General features: G+C 30.9%; 3 protein-coding genes across 3 annotated transcripts; 1 reads left to right on the top strand and 2 right to left on the bottom strand.

Annotated features, from left to right (window-relative positions):
- Positions 1-3,000: 3,000 nt before the first annotated feature.
- On the bottom strand, positions 3,001-5,451 carry LOC110423312 (Transducin/WD40 repeat-like superfamily protein). Its single transcript, XM_021437499.2, has one exon. The coding sequence runs from the start codon at positions 4,793-4,795 to the stop codon at positions 3,557-3,559; it is 1,239 nt and encodes a 412-aa protein (XP_021293174.1). The 5' UTR covers positions 4,796-5,451; the 3' UTR covers positions 3,001-3,556.
- A 3,768-nt stretch (positions 5,452-9,219) lies between these two features.
- MMP (matrix metalloproteinase) lies at positions 9,220-11,165 on the bottom strand. The gene is given in 2 exon segments (XM_021437316.2): positions 9,220-10,018; positions 10,021-11,165. Coding segments are annotated over 2 exon segments (1,107 nt in total). The 5' UTR covers positions 10,490-11,165; the 3' UTR covers positions 9,220-9,380.
- A 3,812-nt stretch (positions 11,166-14,977) lies between these two features.
- LOC149526764 (uncharacterized) lies at positions 14,978-15,530 on the top strand. The gene has a single exon (XM_089784747.1). It carries the CDS (start codon positions 15,118-15,120, stop codon positions 15,361-15,363), a length of 246 nt encoding a protein of 81 aa, XP_089640873.1. The 5' UTR covers positions 14,978-15,117; the 3' UTR covers positions 15,364-15,530.
- The last annotated feature ends 5,768 nt before the right edge of the window (positions 15,531-21,298 follow it).

Below are 21,298 nucleotides of genomic sequence, written 5' to 3' on the forward strand. Positions count from 1 at the left end.
TCCTTTTGTTTTTAGCCATTCTTTGCATTACCATTTGTTATAATTTGGGGATTGATTACTCTCAACTTTGAAATTTACCCATGCTTGTTTTGGAATATGACGGCGCAGGAGGAAACTGAATCAGGTGAATTTTCAAGTTAGACCTCTTCTCTGGTATCTATCTTTATTTATTTATTTAGTTTTTATAATGGGTAATTGGGTATCTATCTTTGTTGATGCTATGTTTATCTGTGATTTTATTTAGCCAAAACTTTAGAGTTTACAGTTCAGCATTAAGTAAACATCATATTTTGTGCATTTGGATGAAATTTATTACAATGGAAGAAATTCTGCTACAATGTTCTTTTTCCCCATGATCATATTCACTTCTACAAGAAACTCTGGCATTTTACTGCAAATTTGTCGAAGATGACTGTAGTAAATATATATACATAGACACACACACACACACACACACACACACACATATATAATGGTTTGCAAATGGGAGGTCCTTGATTCTTAGCATCAAGGTTGCTAATGTAAATTTATCTACCGGCTTAACTCTCTGCTCTTTCATTGATTTCTTCAACTCTCATGAGATAAATTGGTCATTTCTTGATCTTCCAGATGGGTTCAAATAATGTTTGGACCAGCCACACATTCTCCGTGTTGATCTTCCCTTAAATTAGTTATACTTGAGTAAACATTCTTGTTTGATAGAAGTGATTCCTCCGATAAATCTACAATTAGTGCGCAGATCACAATGCACAAGAGCTTCACATGTGATTTACAGGCATCATCCAAGTAATGTCGAAGGAATTCGTGATTGATTATGGTAACATTCAATATAGGTCCTAACCTCAACACACACTCTTCCCTGTCAGTGAGACCTGTGGCATCTTAAGAACTTATGCTTCAGCTTTCTGTATCTGATGTGTTTACATGAGGAGAGGGAGAAGAAGGAAAAGAAGTAGGGGGGAGAGGAAAATGAGATGGATTATTTAGATTTCTTTGGTTCATGTTAGGTATAGTATGCCTTGTTCTGATAGCAAATATTTCTTATTAGGGCATAATTATACCTACCTCCAGAAAGAAAGTAGCCTGTTAGAAATTTGCTTACCAGACATGGCAGATGATGTTGTAGTAATAATTTTCAGAAAATTAGTAGTTCTGTGATTAATATTGCTGTCCTCTATGCAACTTACAAAATTAGAAAGGCATTAAAAATTTTCTGAGAAAACATCATTCTGGTTTTTAGCTCAGAAAAAGGCATTCAGCTTGAATGCTCTTTGTAGTTTAGAAAGAAGAGGTGCCAAATTATATTTGCTTTAACATGTCATGATTACTATTTCAATATTAAACTGCTGAATAATATGTTTGCATAGGTTAAACTTGAACTTTGAAAAATGTTAAATTTGCTTAGCGGTTGTGAAGTAAGAGGTATCGCTGCAGATTTACTTAAATCCTTATTTCTTAGGCTTTGCTATGCATAACTATTTCATTGTCGGTGGGCTGCTGGCTTTGATCCTTGCCTTAGGTGTTGGATGTTGTCATTCTCACGTCAGACTACAGTATAACTGCTGTTTGATTTAGCAATACCTTTCCAGTTTATAAGGGCTATGGATAAAAGGCAATGAGGAGAATATTTCTTGCCATGGATACGTTAATCAATGTGGCAGCAGAAACATGGATGTGCACAAAGCTGCTACATGAAATAGGTTGATGATGTTTAGCATCTTTCTGTAATTACCTTCAAAAGGATTGTTAACTGGACCTTGTGCCCTGTTTGAAAAAGTCCCATCTCCATTATCTTTAAATATCAAGAAAAAAAACAAAAGTTTGTAGAGGATAAAGTGATGGTTTAATAAACTAAGGCCTGGTGGATGACTTTTAACCTAACTGACAGCCCACTTGTGATTAATTAAGAGGACTAAATCTTTACAACACATCATGGAATAATATATTTTAGTAAAGATGTAATAATAAATTATAGAAATATATGATCAACAGATATAATGATACCAACAAAGTACTCATGAAATCGTGCTGAAAACTTCAAAATCATACTAATTTATTTTAGTGAGGCAATACTCATTCCTGGGTAAAGTTTTTTTCTATTTTTTAGATTCCCTTTTACTGTGTGAGAAGAATAATCTACTTCTTTTTAGCAATTTAGCTGTTCTCCATATTTGTGTAGGACCATTTCAAACATCTGTCCAAAATCAGAGCTTTCGGTTGTCTGATTTATCTGTTAAGGGTAAGAAACGTAGATATTGTTCAAATCAAAATGCACATTAATTCCTCTTGAGTTTGTGTTGGTACTCTGAGGAACATAAAAATTAAAAATTTCCTGAAATAACAAATTAACATATCTCAGTTCAACAAGAAAATTGAATGACTGTTGTATACCTCATGATATTTGAATTATTAATAGTTATAATTTTTTGACTGAGCAATTATTAGTTCTTAAGGTGTTGTTTAATGCCACATGGATACTAGGTCACAGTCAGTTCTGTAATTTATTTTTTTACTTCTGGTCAAAGCATATTGGTGCTCATTTTTTGGAACAAGGTTTAATTTGGTGTTAACACTTTGATATACCATCGTATCATCCCATAAGCTACTCAATGACATAATGTATTCATTTAATGTCTGGTACTGGCAGCAATATGAGTTTTTTTTCATGCATAAACCCTTCTGGTTGTGTCCTTTTCAGTGCAGGCAGTTTACTGAATTTAGTTGGCTGTGATCTGATGGCATATGACAGATTCAGATCATATCTTTGCGGCAACAGTGTCAAGCTTCTCTTAGAATAGTTTAGTAATTCCTCTGAACATTTTGCTGGGTCAAAATGCAAATTGACACTGATCTGCGATGATAATAAAAACTAGTTTTTGCCTTGTTTAGTTGAGCAATACCCATGTATGGGAGAAATATGAAATATTTTAATTGTTGATCCTTGCTAATCCAACTTTCTAGCTTTTTTATTTTATGTAAAACTTTTGCCACCTCTTGCAGGCAACTCATGAAGCATACAAATCGTTGAGAAGATAATTAAATGCTTCTTACTGTAAAAGATGAAGGGAAGGTCAGATTTTTCCTTTTCTATGCATTGATTGTCTTTTCTGTATGAAACCCCTTTAAATGCTGTTAGGTCTCCTGTCACATGATGCTAAAGAAAGTTGAAACACTTGCAGCAGCAATTTCCAACATCAATGCTTTGGTTTTAATAAAGTTGATAAACTTTGAATTTTCTTATTAAATTTTGGGTATATTTTGTGCATGTTAGCCTAAGCATACTAGCGTTGTTTTCATTTTTCAGAAATGATCAAACTCTGGAATTTTAGAGAATATTTCTTAATAGCTTCTATGCTATGGGATACATTGCAGAAACATCAACTCATTTGATCCAATTAATGGATCTCGCATCTGAAATCAAATTCAAAATAGAACACTATCTATATATTTCAGTAAAACCACAAATGTTAATACAATTCAATTCCTAATTTTCCTGAAGCTACTAAGTCTTGTACATGCCAGAAAAACCCAATTTATAAAATCACAAAGAAAAGGATCAGAAAAGTGGAGCCCATACTTGCCAGACTTTAATATCATAGTCCAAACTCCCACTGCAAACCATGTAAGTAGTACCAGGTTCAGAAGCACCTGCAGTATTAGTATTACCATCAACAGCTGCCGTCAAGCATTTAACTGGCCTTCTGTGCCCTTCCAAAACTGCCAAGCAAGAATAGCTTTTGTCAGTTCCTCTCCTCCAAATCCTAACTGTTTTATCAGCTGATCCACTGCATATCAAATCCATCACAACTGCCAAGCACAATATAGCCTTGGTATGCCCTTTAAGTGCACCCACCAAAACCATGTGCCTATTACCACCGCCCTTGGCACTGCATTCTCTTTCCCAAACAAGAATGGATCGATCACATGCACCAGAATAAAGTACAGTCCCATCATTATTAAGAGCTAAAGCATTAACAGCTGATTTGTGTTTCTCCAGTGTTGCTAGCAGCAAATGTTTATTTTCTCCTGCATGCTTCTTCCATACCTTAAATGTCTTGTCTGCTGAACCTGTATAAACAAAGCCATCTTTAGCCAATACTATGGCATTAATGGCGTCATCATGTGCATTTTGTACAGACTCCAAACACTTGAAATCAGATGTCCGCCAAACTTTGAATGTTCGATCCCATGAGGCAGAATAAAGAAGAGAGCAATCTATTGATATTGCCAGTGCAGATACAGCATCAACATGATGTACCCATATGCTTTTTCTGTGACGCCGAACTTGAACATAATTCTTTTTTGAGAAGCACCTTAGGAAGCGATCATTCAATGTTGGGAGAGTGGCTATGCATTTGTATTTCTGCTGTAAGTGATTATGAATTTTCCATATGCGGACTTTGTTATCTTGGTGAGCACTGAAAAGCTTATCCCCTAAAACCACTAGGGACTTAACTGCGGTGTTGCTAGTAGCTACAATGTTATCAGTTGGATTATCTTGCTCAGAAAAATCCTGGCTCCACGCTCGTATCTCACCGTTTGAAGAGCCACTATAAAGGACTTTCCTGGCAAGAGCGAGGGAGAATACATAGGAGTTAACTTTAAGGGTGGCTATGCACTTATGGTGGATGGTTGGGGTTTGATCATGTTGCGAAACTGGAGTAAGGGAGGGAACAGACTGTAGACTTGATGGAGAGGAGATGGAAGAGTTTGATGATTCTGAATGAAGATGATTGGACCCTGATTGAGATTCATCATCTCTGTGGCAAGACAAGTGACATGGGAGAAGTCCCATTTTTGTCAAAGCTGAACACAAGAAACAGTTGACAAGATTATATGGGTGGTTAGGTTTATGTCAAACATCTTGATAAATGCATCACCATGAAGGGAAGGGAGGCTTATTAAACAAAACATAGCAGATGGCACATTTTAGCAGTCGATGGAAAAAGCTACCGTTGGCTGCTCTTTCCTAAGCTATGTGTCCACATATGCTAAGATAGGGGAACTTGCCATGAAAATCAGTATGTCAGATGAGAGCATGCATTCAAATGTAAACCTGCAATGCCTGTTATTGAGATAAAACCGGATGCTTCCACTAAAGGGTTTGAATACAAGTTTTGGAATTTTTAACTCTTTGCCTTAGCTTTGAGTTTGGTAGGAAAAGCTCACATCAGTGGGGCCTAGACTTGTTCCTTACAAGGGACCACCAAGCTCGATGGCTACACTATTAAAAGAAATACAAATATAGCTTGCATTTGTCTCATGTTTTATTGTAGGTTTAGCCTCTTCTGATGTTAGGTTTTCATCTTTTTGGATGGTTGTTTGAGAATCATAAAGGAAAATTCTAGATAAGCTTTTAGCGGTCGTTGTTATCTCATGATTTACGTGCTGCGAGTTCCCATCCTGATGGGTCCCGTTGTACAGGATATTTTGCAGGCAGTCGTTCCCTGAAATCACGATTATCACATTTCATGCTTTAATTTACGTTTCAAATGCTGTTATCATTATCATTACCATATATAATATAAATATAAGAGCCTATTTGGATATAAACCATGAGATAACACTTTATCTGGGTACAAGAGAAGAAAAGGAAATTATTTAAGAAAAGTGGCAAAGTTTAGAGACTTGTCTACAAGGGCAGAGCCTGCTTAAGTGCTGGGGGCCAAAATTTTTAAAAATTTTGGCTAACATATAAAATTTTTAAAAATTTTTTATAACATATAAAATTTTTAAAATTTTTTATATATTCTTTTAATGGTTCTTTTAAAATAATTTTTATTTAATAATTAATATAAATAAAAATAATAAAATAATTTTATATATCTCACTCAATTTTAAAATTTCTTTTTTCAATTGATATTATTATTTTATTTATGTTTTTTTTTTTATTTTAGTTACTCATATGTTATAAGTTTTTATAGATTTTTTTTCTTAAATATCTACAAACCATCGATTATATTTTCTTTTTTGCTTTTTTGTTATGTCATATGTAGTATCTCTTCTCAATTTGCCATAGTTTTCATTTTTCTGTTTATAAATTTTATTTTTTATGATTTTAATATTTAAAAATAATAAATTATTATGTAAGTCTCAAATATAAGTTATAATATTACACTATTATTTAAAATTTCATCAATGTATCATTTTTTTATTAATTCTAATTATGTAAAAGAAAATTAACTTGAGTATTTTTTTTATTTGCTTTACGTTTTATATTTAGTTAAAATAAAATTATCTTGAATATATAATATTTAAACAATCTTGATTTAATAAAAAAAAATTATTAATTCTATATATCGTATTTAACAATTTATATTTTACGCATTATAGTTTTATATTTCTATTATCAATCTTTTAATTATTGATTAAATTTAACATATTAACTTTTAAAATTTTTTATCTTAATTCTTCTGTGTTTGACCCTCCCAACAAAAATCAGCTAGCTCCACTTGTGCTTGTTTAATATTTTAGGATTAGAATTAACAAAGTTTACATTTTAAAAATAAAAATATCATTTTAATAGTAGTCTAATGAGTGCCATAACTTATATATTTTAAAATTACATTAAAGAATTACAATAATTATCACATTAAGTAAGTTAAAGTATTTTAATCTTTAAAAATTATATAAAAATTTACATGATTTAGGATGAGGTATACTCATAAGTCAATATTATATATATTATGTATAATAACTTTATTATTATACTTATTACATTACGTATTAAATCTTCCACCTGCAACGTAGATGGAGGCAAAAATCCATGAATTGAATTTTATGCTTCTGGTTGTGAAACAAGTTTGGTTATAATTTTTCAGATTTGATGCTTTCATGCTTCATGAATATGGTCACCTAGCATTAATCTTCGACCTATTGGCATTGCCATATTTATGGAAATCTTTGAAGCAAGTTGGCTACCAAAGAGGAAGCAAGAGGCCCAATAATGTTACGAATGCTGGCCCCGTATTAATTCATGTTATAAGCGAACTAAGGGTCTAAGGCCTAAGAGCCCTCATAAGATTTGAATTAAGACTCTGCGTTCAAATACTAGTCTCCCAACCCACCATAAAGGTTCTAAGCATTTATTTCATTTTCGTTATTTTGCAAGGAAACAAGTCGTGCAGTTGGTCCAAAATTTACAAATTCATATAGCTTAACCATGGCTAATCAAGTCGTGGAAATATTTATTGAAATGGATTAACAATCCCAAATATATTTGTAATTTTAGATTTTTTTGAATAAATAAGTAAAAAAAATAGGAGATTTTTCAACAGAAATAATGAATATAGAATTGCAATTTTACCAGAAAAAGAAAAGCATAGAGATGCAAAGGCCGCAGTAGCCAAAGAGAACGGGTATCCGAACAAAGTACAATTCTTCATAGAAACCAAATATAGGAAACACTTTAAAGGCTTCCGACCTCCAACCATGGGGAAATCTAGCTCGTTCATCCTTTGAGTCTTTCTTCAAGCTCAAAAGAACAAGAGAAGAGATTTTGTCATCACTGTCCTGCTGGAAACCAGAGCCCCATCGTTTGGTACGGCACAGATTCTACCATCTTTACCCTTCCAAAGTAGGGGTCACAACTGCGACAATAGGAATGAGGGGTAGGACACTGCAAATGATCCATTTGATCGGTTCCATGTATATAAAACGAAAATTGAATAAATTAAATTTTTATAAAAAATTAGCTACATTAATCAAATTTTAAATAAAAATCGAACTAGTTGAAAATTGAATTAGTTTAATTAATTATCTTAAAACTCAAAATTTTAAATTTTGATTGTTTGATTCATTAGAGGGGGAAATTTTGTCATCAAATATTGCATCAAACAATAATATTAGAAAAGACTGTTTGCTGAATTGATTGAATTAAATTAATTGAACTCAATCCGGTTCAAAAAAATCAATTGATTTTGCTCAACCTTCAGAAGAAGGTATTGGTACTTTGGTTTAAGTTTAATCTCATTTGTTGATTCCCAGACAATATTATTAGTTTGGTGTTGATATTTTTTATTAAACAGAAAATATTACTAGATCTCTCAAATTATGAATGTTTGGATTTTATTTCTTTATAAAGATTAGAGAGTTTGAATTTCTTACTGTCTTGGTTTTTAATCAATTTTTCCAATGAACAACTTTAATTAATTAGTTTTCATTTAGTTACTTAAAAATTGCCACATCATCTATTTTTGTCTGTGCTAGCATTGCCGTGTCATCAAAATTTTGCCCACATGTATGGCAACACAATTGAATTAACTGAGCTTTTAATTATGTCAACATTATGAATCCAAATTTCACTAGTTTAGAAAAAAAGAAACAAGTTAAAAAGTTAATTAATTCAAATAAAAGAATAAAAACTTAAATGGAAATTTTGGTATAATTCCCAGTCCTTTCACAGTATTGTGCCCTTTTCCGCCAACCGTGAAGGAGAGTCTCATTGCGGGAGGCCCAGTGAAACAATGAATGTACTGCCGCATTAATCCATTTATAGAAATCCAGGTAGGGTTAAACAAACAGAAGATATCACATTGCACCCATTTTTTTCTTCTTTAAAAGCACCACTTCTATCCACATAACTTTTTTGTAAACTCAAATTGCTAATAACTAGAAATAAAGGAACAGTGTTGGCAAAAGAAAAATAAAAGGTCCATACAATAAAAGAATTTCTTTTTATTGAAATAGATGAGGCATTTATTCAGTAAAAACTCAAATCACATAAGTCTGGAGCAAGATATGCCTAATATATCAGTTAACAGTAAAGAAAAGATATTTGGTCTAGGAGCCTCAAAAGCATGGAGGCCTAGGGGAAGATCATGATGTTTAGTTGCCATCTAGTCAGTTCACATCCAAAAATCAACTTATTAATCTTATATAATTACGGGCAAAAGATAAATCTATGGGATACTCTCATTATTAGAATTTAAGATTTTAATTTAAAAATTTTAAATTCAAATTTTAAGAAAAAATGGAATTGTAAGATAGAAAGTAATATTTCCTATAATAAAATCTAATATCACATCACTCGTACCAACAAAAGTTATGTTAATCTACTTATATTTTATGATTTAATTTGTGTACTCAAAATTTCATGATTTTGAGTCTTGTCTAAATTAAAATTTTCCTTTGGCTAATTTTGTTTATCCAGGCATAACATAATGAAAAAAACTTCCAATGCTGGAAAAAGAACTTTAAAAGAAAAAAAAAATTATAAAGTATCTGTGTAATCAAGTACTAAGTATACTTAAAAATCAATACATATACACCTCTAACAATATGGCTGATAAATAACCTCATGGCATGGGGCAGCACAGCGTAAAAATCACCCAATAAAAACAAAGAATTAATATACTCAAATAAAATAATTACATAATAATCTACAAAAATAAGAAGCTAAATCCGACGGTCAAGAAAACGCCAAGGCCCCACTGTGAACCCAAGTGGCGGGCTTCACCATCGCTAGTTTCCCTCTCTTGAGTAGGTGAAGTAGTCGTCGAACCATTGTAGTTTGGATTACTACCGTACAATGACTGAATCCCATCAATATCATCATTCGCCAGCTCCACTTTCCTTGTTCTTGAAGAAATCGTTGGGAACATAATCGCATCTTCAACCGACGAATGTCCCAGCCCCAACAAATGCCCGATCTCGTGGACAGCCACGGACTCCAGATCCACCGCCGACGACAGCGAAGACGTCGTGACATCGCCCGACACTACCCAGTTTTCCTCCATGTCCAAATGGAACCTTCCGTTGGTCGGAGAAAACGCGTGAGCCAAAGTTCCTAGAACCCCGTCGAAGGGTTCCCCATCTCCGTGATCTCCGCTGTAAAAAGCAATTTTAATGTCGGCGGAGAAGAATGAATCCGTTTGAGTGAAGGTCAACGGCGTAACGGCCGACCATTTCTCGAAGGAGCGTGTGAACACGGCCTTTACCTCGTCTGATAATTCGTTTGCGGGTAAGAACCCGTATGTCAGGTCCCGCCTATTGGCAGGCCAAAATGGTCTTCCGGGAAGAAAGTATAATGAGCCGTCGTACGGAAGTGTCCAGTGGTGTGAAACGATGACGATTTGCCGGAGTTCATGGAACTCGTCCCGTTGATTATATCGGCGTTACCGCACCTCGGTCGTACGATCTGTTGAAGAGTCTGATCATCCAGTTGACCGGTAACATTAAGGTTGAAATTCTGTTGGTATATTTTCAAGGCTTTTTCCAGCTCGTCATCGAAATCGTCGCTAAAATTTGTCGGAGAGTTGGGGATATAACCGAAGTTGTTAAAGTAATGTTTGAGCTTGGACAAGCCGTCTCTCTTTTCGCCCGACTGGCAACCGGCGAATTTCGTGAAAGCATCCCAAGGGGCGAGTGAGGTGGCGTTAGGAACTAGCCACGGCGGAATAGCTGTTATATTTGGAAAGAATCTAGCTGAAACTGAAGCGAATAATGAGAGCGAAACCAAAATGGTAATCACAAAAACTTGATGCTTCATCTCTTTTCCCTTGCTTTCGCTCTTTCTGGACGTTGAAAAAGAATGGAAACGAGGGCAAGCTTTATGGGAGATGGTAGATAATAAGAAAACAAAGAAGTCTAAACGTGTTTTTTTTCTTGTCTCTGGAAGTTGAAGCCGGCTGCTTCGATTTGTTGGGGTTTTTTATTTGTCTAGTTTGTACCTATGTATTCGACGTAGCCACATATTTGCATTGAAATGTTTCGCCAAAGGATGAAGAAGATAATATTGTAGTGGGGTTGAACGGGTTCATGGTATCGAAATTATGGATTGAAACGGTTGCGTTTTCTGGGAATGTTCCAAGTGCTGATGTTTACTGCTTCTAATTAAAAAATGGAATTATTTTGACAGGGGCTAAGGTCAAAATTGGGGGTTGAGCGAATAGGGACGCTGTGCTTCCTTTGCTGGAAAAGTCGTTGAGGCTTCCTTTGTGTGACACGTGGAATAACGACGTACGTTGAAGTTAGGCAGCCTGTGGAACCTCACCTGAACTTTGACGCGGTACTGAAAAGAAAGGGGAAAGTCAAGCAAGGATTTATGTTTTCATATTGGAGTTAAAAATTTTCAAGAAGGAACACAATATATATATATATATATATATATAAAATAGTAATACCTCTTTCTTTCTTACACGTATTTTTAAGTTGATGCTTCCTTTTTCTTTGGCCATATAAATTGATTTTTGTGGATGATAGCATAATGAATGAATTTGTCTATTTATATTTCCTTTAAGACTTAAGTTCTTTGCAGGTTTAAATGTTACCTTGCTTAACTTTTTGGTGGTTGTTTATTTTCTTGACCAATAAAAGAACCACAACATATATCTAGAACTGCTACAATTTTGCTGAGGTCGATCTATGCATCTTTTTTTAATCTACATTTTGAAGAAATTATTAGACAGACGCTATGTTGTCCCACTCCCACCCCTTTCTACTTTTTCCTTAATGGGAATATTAAAGATATATACGAACCAAATAATCAATTATTAGGAACATGTTATACCTTATGATGGACATGAAACAATCTGTTTTATGTGCAAGAGTGATATCTCGTAATTTTTTTTTTGATAAATTTCATTTGCATCTTATTCAGTTTCGAGTTTTCAATTCGTTTCACCTAATATTTTATAATTTATTTTTTTAACTAACCTCAAGTGATTAAGTTTTGTTCCAAAGAGGTTACTTTGTTAATTTCATCTAATAAAAATATAAAATTATCAAATTACTCTAAATTAAAAAATAAGTGAGGGGCCAGAGTTGGAAACGGGAAAAAAAAAAAGAAGAGAGAAGAACATGAAGTAGGAGAAAAGATATCAAAAGAAAATTATATATTTTTTTATTAATTAGTTAGCTTTATTTTTTATCAAATGCCACATCACTCAAGGGTGGAGACTGACATGGGGTTTGATAAATCCACGTCATGTTTAAAAGAAATAATTAAAAAAATCTAAAAAACTTACATAAACACCACATCAATCTATTTTTTTCTAGAAACAGAATAGAATTTCATTATTCAAAAGGAACAAAGAAGAACAAGTTAATCGCTTCCTTTTCATAACAGTCACAGCCTGCAGCCGGCAATAGAACAAAAAGATCTGCGGAAAAGAAAAATTCTAAGTCCCCAATCACAACTTGTACATCACAAAACAACCGGGAGCTTTGCACGACCTCCACCTTTCCACATCAACGTATTTGACAGCAAAATTCTAATGGTGTTAACTATTCGATCGAAATTAACAGCTTTTTGAATTGCTGAAACTTAATTTATATAAATTATACTACAAAGATTATATCTAATATTTTCATAGGATAGAAGGATTAAATTCAGAATTGGACTAAATTAATAAAGTAATATCATTATCAAAGAGTCATTTAACAACCCTTTAAATACATAAACTTGTATCTTCATTACCAAAATAATATAGGAATGAATTTTTTTTGGGTACAAATATAAGAATTTGAGTTGTTATCTTTCCAGTCCATTAACTTGCTCATGCCTTTTTTTTTTTTTATGTTTTTGAAATTTTGTCTTCACAAAATACATATAAAAGAACTTTATACCTATGTATCACTCTCCTACTTTAATTCTCTCTCTATTGTTTTATAAATCCTAAGTTTTAGCATAAAAATTTTTATTTTGTTTATGTAAATGCACGCACATGTATGAATTTGTAATGAATGACATCTTAATGAGGGAAACAGGAGTGAGATATACCCAACTCAATGTTGGGCGGCCTTGAGCCGTTTACAGTCATTTACAGCTTTCAAACGAATTCCTATAGGTAGCTTAGTTAACTCAGTCAGTTAAGCGGCAAAGAATAAAGAATCAAATCATCCAAAGAGATCACTAACAGACGCCTGAGGCATCAGAAAACGGCCTTTTGCCATGTTAAGGATCTGGCCTCCCAAAAATTCATTTTTAAGGCAAAGGTTGCCTCCAGGCAAGGAGAAAAGAGTCAAACCATTTCCGGTTAAGTCTGAGTTAGTCAATCATAAACCCCACCAGATTAGTCGCGTATTAAAATAACAATCTTCGCATTAGTTAATTAAGTTCCAATCACATGCATTAACATTAATTATCATCTTTTATATATTTAATGTGCATTTGGAAGTATTAGTTGTATAGTCGTTAATTAACCTATGTGGAGCACAAAAGCTAAGCGATATTACTTTTAAATTTCGCTAAATGGTTTGACATTTGTAATGGAATAATTCTCATAATTTTTTATGGAATAAAAGTGTTTAATATGAATTTTCATACGCCAAATTAAATATAAATTTAAAAAGGATTTATAAAATAAAAAAAATAATCCCAGCATGATAAGTTTCAACGTTTCAAATATAATATAAAGATATAAATTTAACTAGTTTAAAATATGTAATATATACATATAAAGAGTATAAAAATTAAATAATAAAAATATAAAGGGGGTGAAATATGACAACTATATAACATAAGCATCTTATTTTGCTTATCCAATAATAATAATAATAATAAGATCATTCTTATCTTGTTTCTATTTTCAATAAAAACTTATTTGATTTAAAACAAATTGATGTAAAATCATGAATCTTTAAATGGAATAAACTCATAAGGTACTTTGGGAATGTTAGGATACAATAACTAGTTTTCTTGATCACACACCCAAATAAATAAAAGTCCTAATACTTCTTGCGTCCATAAACTTAAACAAAAAAAAAGAGAAAATTATTAGTAAAATACCAATTTGCATGGCCTTTTCTTAGGAGCGCAGTCGATCCACGCTAAGGATTTGAATCACAACCACGTTTCATTTCTTCCTTATGCACGTTTCCGCCACCACCCTTGACTCTGCTGTGGCCAAAAGCAGCCTTTGCAATAAATTAATCAAAAGACTACATTACCACTTTAAAAATAGGTTACCATTACCTATCGAACCTTCCATTGAATTGCTTGTCCTAGCTAGAATACTACTAACTTTAATCTAGTCAGACTTAAACCTAACTCAACTTATAGTATTATGTGCTTAAATATTGAATTATTGTAAATGACATTTAAGGTAAATATATAGTTTTTAGAATGAAATATATTAATGAATTCTTTTGTAATATAACATGGATCCATATATTTTCTTATATTTGTGGAATTAATTTCTTTGTTCTTGTGGAAAGAAAATTTTACAATAATAAATCTATATATGAAACCAATGTAATTTCTCAGCTTTTTTTCTCAGATTAAAAATGTTGTGATATAGTAAAAGTTAAAGTGATTTTACAAGATACTATACTATTATCATATAAAACTAAAAATGAACCCGCACGTACGATGCTGCTGGTTTATTTTTCTAAATTAAATTTTGTAAATGTTTTTTTAACTAATTTTTAGATTTTATTGAATACTAATGCACATCGACATAATATAATCAATTTTGTCAATTGTACGTATTTGAGAAAATAAAAAAGTATTATAAAAATGATTTGGAGGCGTCTTTCAATAAAATAATGCATAACTTGAGTGTTGAAGCATTTTTCAATTAATTTTATCAAAAATCAAATTAATATTAACATTTTAAATCTTGAAATTAATATATTAATCAACACTTTTTATTTAAATAATCAATAACATAATTAAATTATGAATTACATTTTGCAATTATATCATAAAATAAAAATTTTCAATTAACAAAAATATAGTTTTTAATTTAATAATAATTTTATTTGAGTATTTTAGACGTCATTTCAATGAAACTAAAATATCTCACAACAATTTGACAGTAAAAGCCCAAAAAATTTTAGAACCTATCAGCCAACTTTTGTTCGTTTTAGGTCTTAGTCATTTTTTTATAGTTAATTTTTAACTTTAGATAATAACTTAAGGTAAGGTGAGTTAGAGGGTTGATTTACTGCGGACTGTTAAAATTTTTTACAAAACACAAACACAATTGCGAATAAAAACATTGTTCTATACATTTTTCGTACGGAAGACAACAAACTTCCACCAAGAAGCGTAAAATGCTTGCTTTCGGCTTGACGTTGGTGCGTTTGTAAACTCCACGAAAGAGAACTAAACATAAAAATCCGAGCTTTCCCCCTGTAGCTTTTCCTTTTTCTTTGCATTGATAAAGCTTGAAAATGGAGCCGCACAGCTCATCCGGGACCTCATGGGCTGATCAATGGGACTACGGGCCGGACGCCCTACCTACCGAGCCTAGAAAGTGCAGCAGCGGAGGGGCTAAGGCTAAATGCTCAAAGAAGGTTGAAGACGGACTTGGCAAAACGAAAGCTGCAGCAGTAACAGGCATGAAGAAAGCTAAGGTAGGAGCAGCTGCGGTTATTAATTGGATCAAGGAAAAGTGTAGCAAGACAACCCAGAAATAAGGTCATAATGCTTATCAATGCAAAACATATAGTTCGATTCATGGCTTCCTTTGTATTAATTTCTGTTTAGTCAGTTCTCTTTCTCCGTTTATTGTTAAAACATTTGTTTAGAATATTTTTACATGTATTAGGATTTCGATTGTAGTTTGTTTAACACAACTCTTCATGTTCATGCCTGATATTGCGTTTTATTACTTGTTAATTACTTTAATTTTTTTGTGTATATTTTGCTCAGAGGATTTTTCTGTCTCTTAATGGCAAGATTTTGATGAAACTGGCAGGTATCTAATTAGTCGTTTGAGAATAGTCATATGTCGAAAGATTAGAAGCAGGAGATAAATTTTGACCTGGGCACTAGATGCCAAATGTCACGTCAACCACAAAATTTATAAAGGTTGAGAAAATTTTTGTAACCAATAATTTATGCAGGGATTGGTCAAATATCCTTGTCAATTAAGTTCATCCATTCCAAAATTCTGACCGTGACTCTACAAATTGGGTTTTGGCTGTTGAATATCATCAGGTGTACTTTTATTTCATTTTCAAAACAATTTTCCAAAATACAGGCATCATGGTGTAATTGTATATATGGAAGAGTAAGCTCAAATTTTCCCGGAATTTCTAGAACTCTTGAGAAATTTTCTACGTTGCAATGGGGAGAGTTTTTCCTTTTTGTCAAATGATCAATTTCAAAGTTGAATTTCAGGCTTTGAAGGTCTCGTCCACATTATGTTTTATTTCTTTTGTTGAGTTTTGGATTACCTAGAATTCAAAATCTTATCTAATTATGACTCTAATCTATGAATAACATTGAGTACAGAATTTTACAATTTTTAAACTTCTTATTTTTCATTAAGTCTTAATTATCTTGTTTTACTTTGATCTTTTATATTATATAAATATGAATCTTTAGGCTTTAGAAATTGAGTAAAACACCTTGTAACTATATGCCTTTTGCTCGAGGTGGAGTTAGATTAGGTGCCAGTGAGTGTCTTATGAAACTAATGAGAGAGTACAAGAGGTCAGGTTGGTTTATTTGAAAAACCATTGAAAGAGATTTTATTGTATTTTTATTGCTCCATAATACTATGTAAATTTTTATGTTTATTTGATTTTTTTAAAATTTATTTTTATTGTTTTTTGGACAATTTTCTTAACACCTTTAACAATTTGACTTTTGCCTATATGAAATTCCCCTTTCAATAGTTGCAGAATTATGTGGTTCATAGATTACCCTATGACATGATTAGGAGCAATTCAAACCTTTATGCATCAGAGTCACTATAAGGTAGTATTTGGTATGAGAGAAGTGGAAGCATATTCTCTACAACGTGTCTAATTAAATTATATTACAGTGTTTGTTTTGGAATAGACTACTGCAATATAAGATTGCAATGCAATCACATTACATTTCTTGACTGTAATGTGATTGTAATCCAAAATCAATGCAATCAAATTACATTGCATTCTATAATGTTATTAAAGATATTTTTACCCTTCAATTTTATTACTTTGTTAAAAATATTTTTGTAATGTTATAATTAAAATAAAAAGTATTAAAATAAAATATATAATGTAAAAATTATAAATAAAATATAATATAATATAAAAAATTAAAAATTTATATAATATAGGTAAAAGAAATTAAAATAACATATATAATATAAAAATTATATTAAAGAAATAAAAATAAAATATATAAGATTATAATAAGAAATGAAAGTAAAATATATGACATTAAAAATATATTTAAGAGATGATATTATATAAAAATTAACAATACAAAATACAAGTATATTAAACTTACATTTTAATAAATGGAGGTAATTTTTAAAATTAACATTATATTTTCAATAAAGTACTTGTAAATCAAACACTGTAATGTTATCTTCCTTATGTTTTAATTATTATTTTACTTGTATATCAAATACTGTAATATTATTTTCCCTTTAATCACATTGCTGGCAATCATATTACTTGCAATCATATTATTTACAATCATATTACCTGTAATCACATAACATTATTAAGCACCAAACACCATTTAAGATTTAGTTGAGGCTATGAGAGGAGTAAGAGTTAGGTTTGAAACTAAAATCTAATGTAAGTTAAAGTTCAATAGACCCTCTCTCCTTCCCTCTCTTGCTCACTTCTAAAGAGTTAGGGGCACTGGAGAATTATAGCACAACGATCAAGTAACTTTCATATTAAAGGTATAGAGTATGGCGTATCCAAGTTTTTAGTTTTAAAATAGTGCTCTTTTTCCACAATAAAGAGAAATAAAATTAATGAAGTAAAATGGTTTTTTCCTTTTAATTAAATCATATGTTACTAGGCATATGAATCATTCATCTTTGTTGTGTTGAAAATTTCATATTTTTATCTTAAGCATTTGGTTCAATAATAAATATATGCATCTATTCTTCGAGAAATTCTCTTTTAACTGTATAAAAAAAAAGAAAATTACAAATTTTTAGGGTTCGTTTGTTATGTTTTTAAGACTTATACTTGTTCGGAGGATGAGGATGAAAATTTTATTCTAGATATAAAAAATTTTATGGGCCAACTTGAAAAATATGCATTGACCATGCAAAATATCTTTTACACCCTTAAGAGGCATAAAACATTTTCTGTAGAACTGGAAAAATACTCTTATATTAAAACTTGTAGTATAGGTTTGATGAATATTAATATTTAATTTAACATATTAAAAAATTAAAAACAATTAATATTTAATGAAAAAATTTTAGCTTAAAATATTAATATTTAAATTATTTTATACTATTAAAATATTAAAAAACTATTTTTTAATGAAATCATTCAATGCAATTAAATTTTTTATTTATAAATTGAATAAATCTTACTAATAATTGTAATAAAAATATTTCAAAGATCATCATTTAATGAATACACATTTTTAAATATAAATTTTGGATGTTTTACACAATTGAAAAATATTGATATGTTTATAGTGTCATGGTAAAAAAAAAAATGATGAAATGGAAAATTTTTTGAAAATTAAAGTTAACATTCATCATAGATATATAGTTAAATGCTTTGAAAAATATTATTATTTATTTTGTCCATTTTCATTTCCATTCTTAATTTTAATCCTAAATTAGTGAGAATCAAATGGCACCGTTATTTTTAATCAACTCCTTGTTGCTATGTGTGGTTCCGAGAACTAGTCCGCCTTGACATGAAAATTTGGAGTCATCACCAATCTTTTTTATGAGGTACGATTGGCCACTTATTAGATTCGTTCTATTATACTAATTATAATAAAAAATATTTCAAAGATCATTACTTAATGAATACATGTTTATAAATATAAATTTTGGATGTTTTACACAATTGATAAATATTGATATGTTTATAGTGTTATGGTAAAAAAAATGATGAAATGGAAAATTTTTTGAAAATTAAAATTTACTTTTATTATAGATGTGTGGTTAAATCTTCAAAAAATATTATTATTTATTTTGTCAATTTTCATTTCCATTTTTAATTTTGATCCAAAATTAGTGAGAATCAAATGGCACCATTGTTTTTAATCAACTCCTTGTCGCTATGTGCAAGTCTGAGAACTCGTCTACCTCGACATGAAAATTTAGAGTCATTATCAATCTTTTTTATAAGGTACAATTGGCCACTTATTAGATTCGTACTATTTGCTGATGTCCTAAATTGATTTTAAGTTTGTCTAAATAACAAAAACTTTGTTTGAGATTTTTAGAGTTTAGTTCGGGAAAATAGTTGCGCACAAGGAAGATTAGTACCCCCGTGATGCTTGTTCCATAAACGGTATCATTTAATCATATATTATCTTATTTTAAGCTTAACTTTTAGTTTATTCTTATGTTCCCTTAATCATTATTCATTATTTTGTTCTTGATTTTACATGTCTTATTTTTCCTTATCTTTCTTTCTTTCTTTCTCTAATTTATTTATATTATTTATTTATTTTATTCATTATTATCATTATTTATTATATTTTTTCAATGTTTGAATGAAATCTTCTTCTTAGAGAAATTTTTTAAGACTATCTCAACTCTTTGGTGAAGACTAAGAATTTCTTGTCACTTAGGGAATTTTTTGAGAAAGCTTGTCCTTACAAGCTTCTCAAGAAGATTCCATCGTCAAAGATTGTCACTTATGAATCAAATTTCTTATTAATGCACATGATGCAACCATGAAATTGTGGTATGAATTTTCAATTTTAAATAATGATAAACAAAAACCTTGTATAGAAAAAATCATTCATAGACTATCTCAATGTTTTAGTGAAGTCTAAAAGTTTTTACTCATCTAGAAAGATTCCTGAGAAAACTCATTCCTACAAGCTTCTCGAGAAAATCCTATCATCGGGGCTTTCATACCCATTGGCAAAATTCATTTATAAATGATGCAAAATCATAGATGATGCAAAATGAATACATTTATAAATGTATTATTTGATCTAGAACTTTGCAATTATATAATTGATATTATTATTTAATTGAATACTTTTTTTATTCTTATTAAATTTCAAAATATCTATTTGAACTAATGGAGTTTCAAAATATAAAATTAGGACTTTCCCAAGCTTTGGTGAAAATCCTAATTAAATGTTCATCTAGGAAATCCAACTCGAAAATGTGACTCTTTACATATTTGTGAGAGATCTATCATTGAAGATTGGTTGAAGACAATTTACCTCGATCTTTAAATTACCTTTTAATCAAGTAAATAAATTGACTTCAAAATTCTCTTATTTAGAATAATTACTTGAATTATTGTTGATTACTATATTAATTTTTAATTAGTTAATTTTAACTAAAATATTTAATAAATTAATTCCCTTAAATTATTATTCCTATTAAGATAATTATTTGAATTAACAAAAAATTAGAATATAAAGATTAGGATTCATCTTGACGCTTCAATGAAAACCTTAATCCAATTCCTCACTTAAGAATGTAGTCTTGAAAATGTGACTCTTCAATATCTCGGGTGAAAATTCCATCATTAAAAATTAATTCAAAATAATTAATCTAATATTATGTATATACATATTTAATAAATTTATTTCCTTTTACTTTAAAACCCTTTTTATCATTATTATTTTAAAAAAAGATGTTTAAAATGGTTATTTGAGTAAGAAGGCCATTGGAACATAATGTTAGGTTTTTCCAGTGCTTTGGTGAAAGAACTAATTAAGCTTCTTGCCTTAGAAGTTCAACCATAAAGTGCGACTTTTCACACTCTCGAGTGAAGTTTCATCTTAGGTTAATACAAAATAACCATTTTATTTCTATTTTTAATTTTTTTATTCCTATCACATTTCTCTTGTTTTTGTATACACACACACACACACACACACACACACACCCCCTACTTATATTTCATATAGCTAACTATTCCATAAAAAAACTTTGCATCAACACATTAATAGAAAACTAAAAATAAGCAAATAAATACTCAAAAAAATATAAATAAACCAAAACCCAAACACAAACAAATCAAGCCCAATAGAAAGTCAAGCTAAGTTTCTAAGTCCATTACCTAGCTTGGGCTTGACAGGCTCTAACTTCTTCTATGTAGGCTAGAGCTTGGTTCGCTTCAACCCATTCTTTCTCTCACAAAATGCGTCGTATTGGTGTTCAGTTGGGGGGTTTCTTGCTTCCTTTCAAAATGACACTGTTTTAGCACTTATCCCCCTTAACCCTACCTATACCTATTTAAACCCTTTTTTCTCCCTCAAGCTTTATTTTCTAATTTTTTTCTCTCTAATGGTCCTCATTCTCTCTAAACCCAAACTCTCGTAATCTTTTTTATCGCCTTTCTCCATTGTAGCCACTATTGTCAGACTACCAACTTCTCCTCTTTTCCTCTTTCATTCCCTACTCTCTAACCTTTGCTCTAACTTCAAAGCCAAAAAACCCATGAAAATAAA

This window comes from Theobroma umbraticum, unplaced genomic scaffold (genome assembly GCF_002168275.2).
Source record: "Theobroma umbraticum cultivar Fairchild unplaced genomic scaffold, ASM216827v3 scaffold_20.0, whole genome shotgun sequence".
NCBI lineage: Eukaryota > Viridiplantae > Streptophyta > Magnoliopsida > Malvales > Malvaceae > Theobroma > Theobroma umbraticum.

Excerpts from the sequence above, each read along its gene's own strand:
- LOC110423312 (XM_021437499.2), bottom strand. The coding sequence starts at position 4,795 with ATGGGACTTCTCCCATGTCACTTGTCTTGCCACAGAGATGATGAATCT.
- LOC149526764 (XM_089784747.1), top strand. The coding sequence starts at position 15,118 with ATGGAGCCGCACAGCTCATCCGGGACCTCATGGGCTGATCAATGGGAC.